Source organism: Aegilops tauschii, chromosome 4 (assembly GCF_002575655.3).
Source record: "Aegilops tauschii subsp. strangulata cultivar AL8/78 chromosome 4, Aet v6.0, whole genome shotgun sequence".
Lineage (NCBI taxonomy): Eukaryota > Viridiplantae > Streptophyta > Magnoliopsida > Poales > Poaceae > Aegilops > Aegilops tauschii.
Window position 1 is genome coordinate 249,588,916 of NC_053038.3, and position 1,629 is coordinate 249,590,544.

A 1,629-nucleotide genomic window follows, 5' to 3' on the forward strand; every position below is an offset into this window, starting at 1 on the left:
CTGATTTTTGGAGTGTCATATTCCTCCTCTCATTTTTTTGAGAGAATTTTTGACAAGATGCAAACTTAAAATTAGATAGGGATTCAAATGGAAAATTTTGGGAAAGTCCTTTTATTCCCTCTCATTCAACTTTCAAAAAGTTTCAAATTTCACTTAATTTCACACAAGCAATCACACCACAATCAAACAGACAATCAAAACTATTTATTTTATATAACATTCCAAAAATTTAGAATTTTGGGATGTTACACTCAAGGTCACAAAAATGCTAGTTGATGGTGGGGCTGGCTTGAACTTGATCTCTCCCAAAGTGATCGAGAGGCTGCAAATTCCTAATGAGGAGCTCTAGAAAATTGGGATGTTCCAAGGAATTAACAAAGGAACGAGCCAGCCCAAGGGAAAGGTCACACTGCCAGTGGCGTTTGGTGGGGACCTGAACTACAGAACAGAGAAGATAGTGTTTGATGTTGTCAAGATCCCCTTACCATTTAATGGAATTCTTGGTTGCCCGATATTGACTAAGTTCATGGTAGCATCTCATTATGCCTACAACACGATGAAGATGCCGGGTCTAATGGGTGTCATTTCCATCAACTCTAACAAGAAGGCTGCAGTCATATGTGTTGACAAGCTTTACAGGGATGTGGTTGCAACAGAGACCGTCAAGGCTGCAGCTCCCTCCAAGAAAAAGAAGATCAAGAAGCCCGGTGAGACATCTAGCGAGGGTTATGGGAAGCGCGCCTCATCGGAGTGCTGCGTGCCTGTTGAAGACTTGCCGTAGAGCTCTGCCGACAAAAGATCCAAAGCCACTCCACCTGCGACAAAGAAGGTGCCAGCAAGGGAGGATGGCACTGGTGGTACCTTCACCATAAGTTCCACTCTGGATAGTAAATAGGAAAGCGCGCTCATTGCCTTCCTGCGGGCGAATGTAGATGTGTTTGCATGGCAACCATCTAACATCCACGGTGTTCCCAGGGAGGTAATTGAGCACCACCTTGTTGTTTGCACCCACGCTCGGCCCATCAAGCAGAAGGTCAGAAAGCAAGCTTTGGAATGGCAATAATTTACTGCTGAAGAAATCAAGAAATTAGAAGCAACAGGTCTGGTTAGGGGAGTGCTACATCCAACTTGGTTGGCGAATCCAGTTGTAGTGCGCAAACCAAATGGGAAGTGGATGCTTTGTATTGAGTACATTGACTTCAAGAAGGCATGTCCAAAGGTTCCTTTCCCCTTGCCGTGCATCCACCAATTGTAGACTCCACTGCTGGATGTGAGTTGCTCTCATTCCTTGATGCATATCCTGGGTACCATCAAATATTCATGGCCAACAAGGATGTGGAGAAAACCACATTCATTACTCCATGTGGCACGTACTATTTTGCATGTATGCCTTTCGGACTAAAGAGTGCTGGTTCAACGGTTGCAAGAGTAGTCCAGATTGGTGTTGAGCCGCAGTTGAACAATAATATAGAAGCTTATATGGACGATATAGTGGTCAAAACCAAGGACAAGTCCACCCTCATTCAAGACTTAGAAGAAACTTCTGCAAGTTTACGCAGGATCAACATGAAGCTTAACCCAGAGAAGTGTGTGTTCGGCATCCCATCCAGCAAGCTTCTTGGGTTCTTT

The 1,629-nt window shown here is 44.3% G+C and overlaps 1 protein-coding gene across 1 annotated transcript; it reads left to right on the forward strand.

Annotated features, from left to right (window-relative positions):
• Positions 1-358: 358 nt before the first annotated feature.
• LOC141021802 (uncharacterized) lies at positions 359-781 on the forward strand. The gene has a single exon (XM_073497651.1). It carries the CDS (start codon positions 359-361, stop codon positions 779-781), a length of 423 nt encoding a protein of 140 aa, XP_073353752.1.
• The last annotated feature ends 848 nt before the right edge of the window (positions 782-1,629 follow it).

What these genes read in the sequence shown, in the direction of transcription:
- LOC141021802 (XM_073497651.1), top strand. Translation starts at nt 359, where the DNA reads ATGTTCCAAGGAATTAACAAAGGAACGAGCCAGCCCAAGGGAAAGGTC.